Source organism: Elgaria multicarinata, chromosome 6 (assembly GCF_023053635.1).
Source record: "Elgaria multicarinata webbii isolate HBS135686 ecotype San Diego chromosome 6, rElgMul1.1.pri, whole genome shotgun sequence".
Classification (NCBI taxonomy): domain Eukaryota; kingdom Metazoa; phylum Chordata; class Lepidosauria; order Squamata; family Anguidae; genus Elgaria; species Elgaria multicarinata.
The window spans coordinates 66,938,469-66,952,918 of record NC_086176.1 but is presented as its reverse complement, the minus strand read 5'-3'; the positions used below and the strand labels follow the sequence as shown (position 1 = coordinate 66,952,918).

At 40.8% G+C, this 14,450-nt stretch overlaps 1 protein-coding gene across 1 annotated transcript in view; it reads right to left on the bottom strand.

Annotated features, from left to right (window-relative positions):
• Window positions 1-13,971, bottom strand: part of TMEM232 (transmembrane protein 232) — a 147,860-nt gene extending 133,889 nt beyond the window's left edge. The window contains exons 1-2 of the mRNA XM_063129540.1: window positions 13,904-13,971; window positions 544-680 (exon numbers count right to left, since the gene is read on the bottom strand). Coding sequence (XP_062985610.1) covers window positions 544-674 — 131 coding nt within the window. The 5' untranslated portion in view covers window positions 675-680; window positions 13,904-13,971. The remainder of the gene's footprint in view (window positions 1-543; window positions 681-13,903) is intronic.
• Between the last annotated feature and the right edge of the window lie 479 nt (window positions 13,972-14,450).

The following is a 14,450-nucleotide window of genomic DNA, read 5'->3' as shown; positions in this document are numbered from 1 at the left end:
TGGGCCTTTTGCTCGTTGTCCTTGCAGTGCAGTGACGAAGGGAGCTTCTCCAAAATGAAGTGCAGCCTTCAGGCTGAAAGAGACTTTTGTAAGCATGATATAGGCAGTTTCCCTGCGGAAAAGCTCACAGGTGATTTCTACCAATGATAGTGCCAAAGGAAAGTTAATCTCGGCATGAGCCTTATTAAGAGTTCCCAGTAGGTTTATTAATGCCAGCTCCTAAATGTCTTGAGGTCAAGATTTTTAAAAATTTGAGGTTAACTTTGGCCCCTTCATTTTCTCATCCTTTCATATCCAAATGGATGCCAAGTCCTCCTGTTCTTTAAAGCTGTCCAATAGCTCTTTTTTCCTATCTCTACCATCCCCTAAAACACATCCACATGCTCCAATACCTCATTTAGACTCTTACAAAGCCCTTAGCCCAAATGGTTTGTCACTAATAAGGTACAGTCTAACTCATGGTTTAACTCACTAGTTCCTTTGTCCACACACCACCAGAATGCAATACAAAATAATGCTATTACATATTTTATTTGAACTTACTTATGTGTTTGTTTCTTCTTAGGTGAAGATGCTTTCAAATATTTTTTCAACAGTCTTTGCTGAAGTTTTTCATGTTCCTCATAGGATACAATGCCAAATCTGTGTACCACTGGCACTTTTATAAAGGGCATGTTGTTCTAGATTTTTAAAAAATAAAAAAAGTCACAACCACATCAAAATACAATTTCAAGTTTTACTACCTTAGAAAAAGTCATCCTTTACAGCCAAAAGGTAAGATTAAAAATGATCCACTAAGTTGCTGCTCCTTTCCATCACACACCACAAAGAAAAGCAGAACAAAAATAAAACCAGTCAACTGGAAGCCTAGGTTGGAAATTTCTGTATAGTATGTGGTATCAATCGTTCTGGGAAAGCTACATTTCTCTTAATTTGGGATAATGGATAACAATAATAAATAAATAAATAAATAAAATCATAATGGAATAACTGAAGTACAATTGCAATGGTTAAGCTTATTGATTTACACCCCAATCTACAAAGTTAAGTCAAAATAGTTGGATTCATGCCAATTATATTCCATTGATTTTACTCCCACTACTTCAGCTTAACTATTTATTGATCAAACCGTTACATAGCCACTCTTCAATCTCATACTCTGGAGTAGTTTGATCAAAGTTCATCAACTCAAATTTTGTTAATTATTGAAATATGTTGGCTACAACAATATAAAAAAATTAAGATATCCATAACATAGCATTAAATAATGAAATGTCAATAGAAATAGTATCATACATTATTTTATCTACAAATTCCTGGAAAATGTAAACTAAAATTATATCTATAAATATTAGAAATATTTTTGAAATATGGCAATTAAATCTATTAAATAAATAAATGTTCAGAGGCAAAACCTGAAAGTGTGGGTTTACTTCAACTGACTAAGCGCATTTTGACAATCTTCTTTAATGGCCTTTCAAGATAGATATTTAGGGCTACATCCAATGTCGCACTGACAGAAGTCTGCTTGGGCACTGGAACTTAGCAATCCTCTCTTCCCTCTGTAGCCTCCCTTATGGCCCCAACATCTTCTCCTCAGTGTCTTCCAATTCTCTGGTGCAGATTTTGAGAGGTGGGCTGCAGAGACGGGAGGGGGGGGGGGAATCCTCTCTGCTGGCAGATGCTATTCTGTTGTTGGTTGGGCAAAATTGTCTGTCACCATAGATATGTAGCAAACAATGGCCTTTCCAAAGCTAGGCAGGCTTTAGCACTACAAAGAGGTACATCTTTCATTTAAAAGAATATTGTAGGTATGGTCTGCATGAATGGCAATAAATTCCCTTCTTACAGTGACATATTGATATCATTCCATTTTCACTGGGACAGGTACTCTGAAGACTCCTTTCTTTTTTACATATTCATGCTAAACATTGACTGCCCTATACTACAATCCTGGGGGTGTTTATGTAGAAGTCAAGTCCCATGGTTGAAGGGAAGAAGATTTCTAGTAGTGTTTTATTTATTATTTATTTATTTATTACATTTCTATATTGCCCAGTGGCCAAAGCTCCAGTGTTTAGGACTGAAGCCTGAGTGAATCAACTTAGTGTTCATGTTTAATTTTATAAAAAATTATCACTGAATGCTGTAATAAAAATGCAAATTGCAAACATTCATGTAAGAGTTTAGAAGAGAAATCATTTATTTTAAATATGACCATGAAGATTCACTAAAAGATGGTAGGAGGCTTTATGATTTCAGTGAGATTCAATTCTTATAAATACAAAGATGTTCCACCTGTTGGTCTTTAGCTGCTGTTATCTAAGGACTTACAGCAGCATCCTAAATATGGTTACTTAGAAGAAATCCCTCCCCCTGTTAAATTCAATAAGACTTACCCTCTAGTTTAGGATTACAGCCTTACAGCACAAGCCTGTGCATGTTTACTTAGAAACAAAGCCCACTGAGTTCAGTGGAGCTTACTCCATGGAAAGTGTTCTTAAAATTGCCAGCTAGAGAAGATCCTAGGAGCAAGCAACAGATCCTAATTCATAACTGACCTGTCCTAAAAACGAGGGGCACTATCATTGCCATTGTTTACGCTAGTGGAAGGACATCCAGGAAGATGAAGATGAAGACAAGACACCTAAACTGTGATGACAAGTGCTAAAGTTCATAAATAATGAACACCATCGGGATGAAACGGAGCCATATGTTTTAAGAGCTGATCTATACCTGCTCTTTTTAAAATTTATTATTATTACTCTAGGCATTCTGCCTATGGTTTATAAATTGCCAGAACTAAATAAAGAAAAAGGATGGAGAATAAATATGATGTATGCAATCATTACGAGAATACATAAAATAAAAAGGCTATTATAAGAATGTTTTATGTCTGCCAATAAGCAATCTTGCACATTTTTTTTAAAAAAAATACATTTAACAAATGATGACACGTACTCAGTTAGAAATCATAATTAAACCAACAGCCTTAAAAATTATTTCACACATTTCTATTTGTTATAGAAAGTTTTATTCAGAAAAATAAAACATATAGTGCATTCTATATAAATGTATCATATATAAAAGTTTATAACATAATCACATTAAGTCTTATCAAGACAATGCAGTATCTTTACAAACAGCTTCCCACCAGATGTTCTTAACGTATCTTAGATAAATTACTTCTTACTAAAATCTCCAGCAATTGACAGTATGCCAGCTCCTCCATTTTCCAACAGGCTCTCACAGATGCTGCACTATTTGGTGAAGTTTCTTTCAGCGTGAAAAAAATAACAAAGCCATACATTTCTCTATAGTCATCAGAACACTGATTGTTGCTCAATTCAACAATGCACAGAAGGAATAAGCTAGTCAAGCCAGCTATGGCAAGAGAGCAACTTAACCCACAAGAAAGACTGTGCAGCTGGAATAAACATTATCTTTCCTCCTCTCTCAACCATGCATGCACACACATAAATTTACTGAAATTGTATCCTGATCAATGTTTAATTATATGCTACTATGAGAAAATGACAGCACAACCCACTCATCAGCTCAGCTGCGACCAACTGGCATTTGGCTCCTCCTCTTCCAAAATGGTTTCCTCAGTGGCCATTTTACCCAGTTTTTATGTAACCAGGAGGTTTTGGTATCTTGAATATGCTTAGCTACATCTCTCCCCATAGTATTTTCTTTTTGTATTGTGTCATTTAGATTGTAACCCTGAGGCCAGAGCCTGTTCCATTGTAAACATATTTTAGAGAACCTAGAAAATTTGTAAGCTAAATAATAATGACTACTCCAGAAACAAATAACATTCTGGGGTGGCCATGTGTCCTACTTTAAAGAAGACCGTCCTCTACTCGATGGACGGTCAGAACAGTCCATAAGAAGGGAGGGCAGGCATCTTAGCAGTTGCCCATCAACAGCACCTGGACAGCAGATAGAATGGACACACAGGTCACAGTCTTACCCAATATGAGGAGATAGAATATATTTCTATTTAAATTATAGTAGTTATTTCTAATTTTCATCTATAGATATACAAATGTTATGTAAGTCTGTGTCCTCTTTCATGGTGATGTGTAGTCACCTATTTTTCCTCTCCTTCACAGAAGCAGATGAACTTATTTACCTGGTTCACATGATCACAGGCTGGCTAATAAGCCATGGTGGCTTGTTAACTACCCTGTGCATGCCAGTCATGTGCTGGGGGAATTCGCATAATTTATTTCGGCAGTGCAGCATGTCGTTTCATTGCCATGATTAACAAGCCTCTCAGAACCCATGGGCTGTTGTAGGGTTCTGGGGTAGCTTGTTAACCACACAGCAAGCCACCCTGGTCGAGTCTGCACAACGCAACAAGCTGCGCTACTGAGTGCAATCATGCTAATCTCCAGCATGCGTAGTGGGAGAAATAAGCTACCATGATTTATTTCCCATGCCGTGATGCAATGTGAATGTAAACTTGTACAGAGGAGTCAAAACCTGCTGTTTCAACAATTATAAATTGGTAAGCCAAATAAAGAGAAAAAACAGAGAAAATTGTTTTTAGCCCACATAACATATACCGTTGCTTGTATCACTAATGATAAAGCTCAATTTGGTTAAGGTTACATTTCATTTTAGTTAGACAGAGATAAACTCTTGAGCTTATACATTTCAGCAAACAATCCTTGATTGAATTTTTGAGACTCAAAATTGATACTAGAATCGCTACTTGAGGAAGACAGGGTTGCCTGGGGCTATTGTTCCATTTCTAATAGACAGAAGCTCTTATTACCAAGACACTGGGTACAAACAGGGAATATCTACAGGTATCTTGCTCTGTTTGTGAACTTGCTGGAGCATCTGGTTTGCTCACTGTCACAGACAAAAACCTGGGAAGTATTGAGTCTCACCACATGACCATTGCTTATTTAAAAGTCGCTTCCTGAAAACAGTAAGTAATAGGCCCATTCAGTCCGGTAGGAGAGAGCAGCAATCGGACATTTTCGGGGGGGGGGGAGGGTTTGCGGCACAACAAAGGCCAGAAGGGGCGGAAGAGGTGCGAGAGGCAGACGACGTTATGCGGACAATCCGTGAGTGCCCAGTAACGAGCGTGCAATAAAACACTCGTCGAAAGGAGCTTTAAGACATAAAAACTAAAGCGAAATCTTTTATCACTCTGTTCTACAGCATGTTAAATTCCTGTATATGTCTCACTATAAATGGTTTTGTGCCCTAAGATACTGTGTCACAGCAGAGCTGCTCCAGCATGTCTGGTTAACAAAACTAGGCATTAAAATATTCAAGGACTAATTTTTTCACCAAATCTAATCTACCATCCATCTTCACCCATTGCAGTTATAAGCAAGTGGAAATGCAAAGCAGATTACCTTGAGTTTCTGAACAGATCATTCTGATATATATATATATATATATATATATATAGTATTGTCGTGATGATGAATCACCATTCTGCCTATGTTAATTCCAACCACATCTAAATTCTTTATTTCTTATAAAATGCTCAAGTAGAGTGGCAATTTACAATTTTTAATCAGGTTTGAGGTTCACATCAGCTAAATCTTTGCTCTTCTGACAAAAGCATAATGAATGAACAATTGTAGCACTGGTTCCCATGCAAACCTCATTCAATTCTGTCTTCTAGTCCTGCCAAAATCATGTGTCTCTCTCCTTGATTATAAGAACTTCAATAGAATTTGAATAACATAAACGCATATTTTATTCACGCCAGCAAGCCATTTCTGATTATCATCCTAATTCAGAAAACTATTAAAAAATCCAATGTAACTCTCAGAGCCATTCCACTGCCTGTCCCTCCTGGCTCTTTTCCCACTAAAAATAATCTCTAGGTTGCTTTTTAAATATGAACCCCATTGACTGGATTCACATGATCAGGGAGGGTAAGTAAGCCATGGTGGCTTATTTTCTCTCCCCGCACGTGCCAGTTGCAAACCACCTAATTAACATAATTAGCCTCGCCAGATGCAGGTTGTCATGACATCTGAAGCCAGTGGCAATAGATGGATGGGTGTTTTACAAACTGCCATGAAATCTATGTAAACCACCTCAGCCATCTCGCCAGGTTCAGACGTTATGACGACCCACACCCAGCACTTGCAGCTTTAACTGTTGTGATGAAGAGGAAATTTCACCAGGTTCTCCATATATACAAATGACACCTGCTGAACTTCCCTTTTCAGTACAACTGTTAAAGATACAGGAGCCCTGTCCCCCTAGCCAGTCCTCGGCATAGGTATAGCTGTGGGGTGGGGGAAAGTAGATGAGATGGTACAGGAAATTATGTGAGGTAGTGAAACAACTTGGGGTTCAGAGAGGTCTGTAGATAGGGAAACATGTTCAGGATTACATCAAATGTCCTGTGCAATTCTAAACATGTTTACTCAGAAGTAAGCCATACTGAGATCAATGGGATTTACTCCCAGGTAAGTGTGTGGAGGGTGGAAGCCTTTCTCTTAGTTAATGTGCTGAGCTGCAACCTGCTTCATTCACCATGAAGATAGTTCCAATATCTGGATACAGAGATAAACCTATAGATGGCACTGAGGTATAGAGGAATAGCACAAATACACCAGTAGAATCAGTGCTTCTTTCACATTCTAAACTAAAGGCCGCATTTTCCTTGCTTGACAAAACTCATCAAAAGTTATGGTGAGACACAGAAGTGAAACTGGAGAGTCACAATGTCATTTAAACAGCTATGAACAACAGTGAGTAGGAATAACAAATAATGCCTTATGTAGAAAAGGCCTGGGTCTCTCCCTCTGTTGTTTTTCAGTAGACAGTCCTAGTGTCCAAACAATGTATTTTCATCTGCAGCTAAAACCCTCAATTCTTTCCCTAATTCTTCTCACCAATGGCCATTACAGGGGTGAATGACATGGTTAATATTGGAGATTGTGGCCTACTCAGCTTGCAGTCCACTCCTATCTCTGCTCTGTAGGCAATACACAATAGATCCAGGTATTTTCACAACAGGGTTATTTATTACTACGACACATGAGAAAATTTTTGAGGGGTTGTGTGGCACATTGACTCAGCTCCAAGGCCTGCACTAAGAGACAGATGGGGAGAGGTTCCACTTGGGCCTTCTGCAAGAGCAAAAAATGGCAGGTTCTCTTTGGACTATATACACACAAACCACACTCTCCAGCCAGCAAGAAATTGTACTGCTTCTATAATTGACTTCAGAGCCCCATCTGCATTGTCCTAAAATGCCAACACATCAGGAGATTATATAACAACATTGGACTAGTCTTACACCACTCTAAAGCCTCCCCACCCACACCCACACCACAAAATAGAAATAACAACACGGGGCTACTTTGCAGATTACGGCTTATCCGGGGGAGGAGGGATTGTATCCCTTTGCCCCTTCCTGCGTATACCCATGTATAAGTAGGTCTTAGACTATAGGTTTACCTAGCAGCAACAGGTTGCTACAAGCTTCCTAACACTACCCTTAGTTCCAACTCTGGCTTGTCAGGTGAGACTCAAGGCAGAGTTCCAAGCCAAGAGGGAATGTGAACTAGCACTATGCGTTTCTACTGTGTGTGAGCCGTGCCAATATTATCATCCATTTGTAATCCTCTTGTGTTTTCTCAGTGCTGCTTCCATCCTTTTTCTCACCACACAAAGTCCGACTTTCAGAAGGAAGGAAGAGTCAGACCACTGATCCATCCAGCCCAATATTGTTGACACTGACAAGCAACAGGGCTTCAGGCAGGAATTTTCCAGCCCTGCCTGGAGATGCCGGGGATTGAACCTGGGACCTTCTGCATGTAAAGCATGACCTCTATCACTGAGCCATAGATGTCCTTAGTGCTACTCTTCCACCTTTTTAAAGAGGAATGGTTCGACATGGGGAGTGACTTATTGGGCAAATGAAACTATCATAGCTCAGCACACGTTCAGTATAAATTTTGCAGTGGGTGCCATTTTTATTACCCCTTTTTAAAAATAGATCATTAAAGTAGCACTAACACACCTTTCAAGCTGTATCTTTTTAAAACATTAAAATAGTGAAATGCAACTTAAATGAAAGAGGCTTATTGCGCTATACTCCTATATTCCAAGTTATAGCGCCATCTCCATCCATCACAATATTTTCAGTAACTCAACAGAAGGCACAATATGCTTGGCAAAGTGCTCCATCTACTGCCCATTTAGAGTTAAGCCTTTGTTTTGTTGCAAACATTTGTGTCAAATGTTACTTGAATATAAGAAAGCGTCACTACAATGCATGCTGGGAGAGATGTTAGGGCTCCAAAAAGTGAATCTGTCGAAACAATTTCAACAAATGCTGCTTCTAGCTGCACTGTAGTAATGCAGAAAGCTCCACAATGCTAAACTGCTCGTGCTTTAAGCAAAAGAAAATATAGAAAATCCACATTTCAAATCTCATCTTTGCATGAACTCTCTAGGTGGCTTTACGAGGTGAACCCACTAGGTAGCCTGCAATATGGAGAATAATAATACTGACTTACCTTACAGGGTTGCTATAAGGATTACAGATAGATAATCCACTTGTTGCATTTGGAACACTTGAAGTGCTATACACATGTTAAAGGTGGTTGTTATTGTTATTATTACAAGTTATAAACCAAAAGGCCTTAACAGGAGCAGTTCTTCAGAGGATCCAGACCCAGATGACCTTGCCTATAGCTTTAAGAACTCCAGGGCAGCAAGCCTGGCACCTTCCACCCGTGCCAGGACCAGATGGGAATCATGTTTGGTCACAGTAACCTGTAAAGGAAATGTCTGACCCCTCTGATGTTAGTGGACTGCAACTTCTATCAACCCTAGCCAATCAGAGCAGATGCAGTCCAACAACATCTGGAAGGCGACATGTTCCCCATCCCTGCTGTAAAGAAACCTCTTTCAAAGATTTGTTCTGAGCAATAAATGGCTAATTAAAAAATACATTCTGCTTCATCCCACTTGTACAAATAAAACAAAGCAGATAGTTATGAGCATCTTTCCCCTTACTTTTTTTTTAATGAAAGAAACTCAAGAGGAAGCATATTTAAGTGAAGGAAGGGTAGCAGGGCCAGGATATGACAGTTTGAAAATTATATATGGAGTGTGTCCTGGGCCCCAACAGTTGTCACTACTGTTATCAACGGTTTTACAGCAGCAGTGTAGATCCTGCCTTAATATTTTCCATTTAAAATCCCCCCCCAAAACTGTTTTTCTGTTCATAAAGAAAAGGCATGGTTACCAATCTCAAAGAACCAAGCAGACATACTTTAGATCAGGGGCAGGCAGAAAGTAGATCTCTGGATGTTTTGGTCTTCAGCTCAAGCATTCTTAACTATTGGCCATGCTGGCAGGGGCTTCTGGGAGTTGCAGTTCTTAGTGAGACTAATTACTGTAACTGCTTCTATATGAAATATTATTTTGATTGAGAAGCATAAGTTAAATGGGACTGATTAAAAGGCAGGAGATGCCACAGTACCTAAAATTAACATTTAAAGCCCTAAACAGCTTGGGGCCAGGCTATCTTGGAGGAGGATTAGAAAGGGAAAGAAAAATAGTCTTTCCAGATACCCTTTCCAGATGAACGACTGGCTACGAAGGTGGTGCCGACGTGAGTGTTTTGGATTCTGGGACCACAGGCTACGCTACTTGGAACATGGACTGCTGGCAAGGGATGGGTTGCACCTCACAAGGGCTGGAAAGAATGTGTTCGGCCACAGCATGAAGAACTTGATCAGGAGGGCTTTAAACTGAATCTTACAGGGGCGGGAGACGTACACTTCGAGGCAACGATGGATGAAGGCCAATGCACCACAGTACAGAGAACAGCTCCAATAGTGACCCAAAATAGTGTCCGCAACAATGTAGGAACAAAGCCAGACTATAAAACACATGGTCTTCGATGTCTATATACTAATGCCCAGAGCATGGGAAACAAACAGAATGAACTTGAACTCTTATTACATGAAGGCAAATATGACTTGATAGGTACAACTGAAACTTGGTGGGATGACTCCCATGACTAGAATATAGCAATTGAAGGATATAACTTGTTCAAAAAGAACAGAAGAAATAGAAAGGGAGGTGGAGTTGCACTATATGTTAAAAATACCTATCCCTGCACAGAAATACAGGCAGATCAGACTGGGAGCCCCATCGAGAGCATCTGAATTAAAATAAATGGGGCAAGGAATAAAAAGAACATGATAATCGGAGTCTACTACCGACCACCCAATCAAGGAGAAGAGGAGGGCAAAACTTTTGAGAAACAAATTGCCAGTGTTTCAAGGAAGTGTGATGTAGTAGTGATGGGGGACTTCAATTACCCTCATATCTGTTGGGAGACAAATATTGCCAAAAGCGGCCCTTCCAAGAAATTCCTGACATGTGTGGGTGATAACTTTCTCCTACAGAAAGTGGAGGAAGGAACTAGAGGATCGGCAATCCTTGACTTGATATTGACCAATAGGGATGACTTAGTGGATAAAGTGGCAGTTACAGCAACTCTGGGGGAAAGTGACCATGTCATACTTGAATTCTTGATTATGAAGGAGACAAAAGTTGAGTGTAGCCATACACGTACTCTGGATTTTAGGAAAGCTGACTTTAAAAACTCAGAACTATGATAAGTAAGGTCCCATGGCAAGTGAGCCTAATGAGAAAAGGAGTGCAGGATGGGTGGAAATATTTAAAAAAGGAAATTTTAAAGGCACAGTTACAAACAATTCCAACAAGGAGAAACGATAGAAGACAACAGAGGAAACCAATGTGGCTCCACAAAAAGCTTAGAGATGACATGAAAACAAAAAGGATACATATAGGAAGTGGAAGGAAGGCCAGGCTACAAAAGAAGAGTACAGACAGGAAGTAGAGAAGTGCCGAAATGGCATCAGGAAGGCTAAAGCTGTGAATGAACTGAGATTAGCGAGGGATGCTAAAAGCAATAAAAAGGCTTTTTTCAGATATGTGAGTAGTAAAAGACAGAGGAAAAAATGGTGGTTCAACTGCTTAATGAGGATGGCAAATTGATAACAGATGACAAATAAAAGGCTGAAGTGCTCAATTCCTATTTTGCCTCAGTCTTCTCCCAAAAGCAGATCTATGACCCCCCCTGGAAAAAGTGAAGCAGAAGTTGAGGGGGCAGGTTTGCAGTTTGAGATTGATAAACAAATGGTCAAAGAACATCTAATTTCCTTGAATGAGTTCAAATCTCCAGGGCCCAATGAACTTAGAACTCTCAGAACCTTTGTCTATTATCTCTGCAAAATCATGGAAGACAGGTGAGGTGCCGGACGACTGGAGGAGGGCTAACATTGTCCCTATCTTCAAAAAGGGCAAAAAGGAGGAACCTGGGAACTACAGACCAGTCAGTCTGACATCCATCCCTGGGAAAATTCTGGAGCAGATTATAAAGAAATCAATCTGTAAACAGCTTGAAATCAATGCTAGAAGCCAACATGGATTTGTCAGGAACAAATCCTGTCAGACTAATTTGATCTCATTTTTTGATCGGGTAATCTCCCTTGTGGACTGTGGGAATGCTGTGCACGTCATATATCTTGACTTCAGCAAAGCTTTCCACAAAGTGCCCCATGATATTCTGATTAACAAACTAGCTAAAAGTGGGCTAGATGGAACAACTATTAGGTGGATCCACAGCTGGCTACAGAATCGGACTCAAAGAGTACTTATCAATGGAACCTTCTCAAACTGGGGAGAGGCAACGAGTGGGGTACCGCAGGGCTCAGTCCTGGGCCCAGTGCTCTTCAACATTTTTATTAATGATTTGGACGAGGAGGTGCAGGGAACGCTGATCAAATTTGCAGATGACACAAAATTGGGTGGGATAGCTAATACCCTGGAAGGCAGAAACAAACTTCAAAGTGATCTCGATAGGCTGGAGTGTTGGGCTGAAAACAACAGAATGAAATTTAATAGGGATAAATGCCAAGTTCTACATTTAGGAAATAGAAACCAAATACACAGTTACAAGATGGGGGATACTTGGCTCAGCAATACTACAAACGAGAAGGATCTTGGAATTGTTGTAGATCACAAGCTGAATATGAGCCAACAGTGTGATATGGCTGCAAGAAAGGCAAATGCTATTTTGGGCTGCATTAATAGAAGTATAGCTTCCAAATCACGTGAGGTACTGGTTCCTCTCTATTCGGCCCTGGTTAGGCCTCATCTAGAGTATTGTGTCCAGTTCTGGGCTCCACAATTCAAGAAGGACGCAGACAAGCTGGAGCGTGTTCAGAAGAGGGCAACCAGGATGATCAGGGGTCTAGAAACAAAGCCCTATGAAGAGAGACTGAAAGAACTGGGCATGTTTAGCCTGGAGAAGAGAAGACTGAGGGGAGACATGATAGCACTCCTCTAATACTTAAAAGGTTGTCACACAGAGGAGGGCCAGGATCTCTTCTCGATCCTCCCAGAGTGCAAGACACGGAATAACGGGCTCAAGTTAAAGGAAGCCAGATTCCAGCTGGACGTCAGGAAAAACTTCCTGACTGTTAGAGCAGTACGACAATGGAACCAGTTACCTAGGGAGGCTGTGGCCTCTCCCACACTAGAGTCATTCAAGAGACAGCTGGACAACCATCTGTCAGGGATGCTTTAGGGTGGATTCCTGCATTGAGCAGGGGGTTGTACTTGATGGTCTTGTAGGCCCCTTCCAACTCTGCTATTCTATGATTCTATGATATGTACCTACCCAGACCCTAAGGTCATCCTCAGGTGAGCCAGATGGCTACAAGGAGGAAGGCCTTCTCTGCTGTGGCATCCCGGCTGTGGAATGAGCTCCGTAAGGAGGTTCGCCTGGCACCTACACTATATTCTTTTAGACGCTAGGTGAAGACCGTTTTATTCTCTCAGTATTTTAAGTCTATAAATTAATTTTAACTTTGCTGTTTTAAATATGTATTTCTGCACTGCTGCTGATTTTATCCTGGTTGTGCTTTTATACTGTATTTTATATCATGGTTTTATACTGTTGTTTTATACTTTGAATGGTTTTAATTTTTGTGAACCGCCCAGAGAGCTTCAGCTATTGGGCGGTATAGAAATGCAATAAATAAACAAAAGGATGTTTTTTTCCCATATTTCTACCACTATGCATTCATGCTTTTGAGTGTCTGAAGTAGCTAGGGTGACCATATGGAAAGGAGGACAGGGCTCCTGTATTTTTATCAGTTGTAGAGATAAGGAAATTTCAGCAGGTATTCTTTGTATGCATGCAGCACCTGGTGAAATCCCCTCTTCATCACAACAGTTAAAGCTATAGGAGCCTTGCCCTCTTTTGTATCTGGCCACTCTAGCTATCCTCCTGCAGCTTTAACTGTTGATGAAGAGGGGATTTCACCAGGTGCTGCATGCATACAAAGGACACCAGCTGAAATTCCCTTTTCAGTGAAGCTGTTAAAGACACAGGTGCCCTGTCCTCCTTTCCATATGGTCACCCTATCTTCATCTGATGGGTCATGACCCACTTCTGGGTTGCAGCCTGACCTAAGGTGGATCACAACAGCAGCTAGCACCGTGTAAACAGATGGTAAAGTTAAGAAATGGGTCCCAATGGGTTTGATCGAAAGGTGGGCCCAGGCCTGGAAAAGTTAACAACTACTGCCTAGACCACACTGGTTGCTTCCCCCACCCCAAGCCCACGCCTGCCCCGCTGATCCCATCATAAAGCAGAGGTACTTATTCGTAGCGTCCCTGCACTTAGGAAAGGCTCAAACCCACTGTAAGTCGCCATTAGAGGGCTGCGAACACCGTTTAACCAGTAACCGAATGGGACGACGGCACAACAGGGAAGGACTTCAATGTACTCCTCGGTCCTCTCTTTGCTCTTCCCTGCTTGAAAGAAGGGACTCAGCCGCCATCCTGCACTTACCCTGCTTGCTGGATTGAGGCAGAGATTAGTTCACTCCCTGACTCTGCTGGCACTCTGCTGGTGTTAAGGTGCTGCTGGGATGGTTGCCATGGACGCAGCCAAGCCCGGCCTCCGCTAACCAGGAAGGGGGAGGGGTGGGGAGAGAGAGAGAGAGAGAGAACACATTGCTGGCAGTGCTTTATTTCGCCTCCCTGTCGACAAAATGACAACAGAATAAAGTGGGGGCTGGAGGAATAACATGGAAGAAGTTGCCGTTCATCATCCTTTTCAATGCTTTATTTATGTATCCTGTCTTCCCTCAAGGTAGCGTACTTTGGCTTTCCAGCCAATGTTATTATCCTGCAAAGTAGTCCAATTCTGTCTCTCCTTGTAGGATTTAGTTTCTAGTCGTGATCATCTTTGTTGTTCTTCTCTGAGCCCATTCCAATTTATATGAATACTTTTTCAAATGTAGTGTCCAAACCTGGACACAGCAGCCAAATGAGGTCTGACTAGCACAGAGTAATGTGGAACTATCCCTTCGCATGATTTTGAAAATATACTTTGA